Raw genomic sequence first — 524 nt, forward strand, 5'->3', positions numbered from 1 at the left:
TTCTTTGTGATTTTTTTCGAACACTCAGGTAGATTAGGTGGCAACGTCGCAAGGTACAACTTATCGACGGATATCCGATACCTCTCACCTGTGTCATAGCAACTACGACTTGGGCTTCGTAAATAACACCCTAAACTTTCCACATACACATTGAATTCTAAGTGGCACATTATTTTGGTACTTATACTAAAAACTAAGAGAAATACCGATCGTTGTAAAAAAAATAAGAGTTGGGAAAGCCTTAAGTCTGCCTGTAACGCAAGACCCCGAACGCGTCTCAGGTGTGGTAGCGACTCCCTAACAGCCAGTGAACTCAACGGAGGAACCATGGATGATAAACGTTCGTGGAGGAGCTCTGTAGGCATATTACAGAACGGACAGTCATGGAATTCTCTCAACAGAGACATCACGCCCACGCCGCCCTCAGGTAAGGCCCACAAGGCATGAAAAGTACAGGTCGCAACCTCTCGCACGACTCCCTACGCTCCTCGATCACCTGTCGAAGGGAGAAGGCGAAGCTGCGT

The 524-nt window shown here is 47.1% G+C and overlaps 1 protein-coding gene across 2 annotated transcripts in view; it reads left to right on the forward strand.

Annotated features, from left to right (window-relative positions):
• The first annotated feature begins 251 nt into the window (after window positions 1-251).
• The window catches only part of LOC119594602, a 6,143-nt gene continuing 5,870 nt past the window's right edge, over window positions 252-524 (forward strand). The window contains exon 1 of one of the 2 annotated variants that reach the window (XM_037943649.1): window positions 252-427. In XM_037943649.1, the coding sequence (XP_037799577.1) occupies window positions 328-427 (100 nt within the window). In that variant the 5' untranslated portion in view covers window positions 252-327. The remainder of the gene's footprint in view (window positions 428-524) is intronic. The other variant, XM_037943644.1, reaches the window with a different exon arrangement.

The sequence above is a fragment of the Penaeus monodon genome, chromosome 34, assembly GCF_015228065.2.
Source record: "Penaeus monodon isolate SGIC_2016 chromosome 34, NSTDA_Pmon_1, whole genome shotgun sequence".
Taxonomy (NCBI): Eukaryota; Metazoa; Arthropoda; class Malacostraca; order Decapoda; family Penaeidae; genus Penaeus; species Penaeus monodon.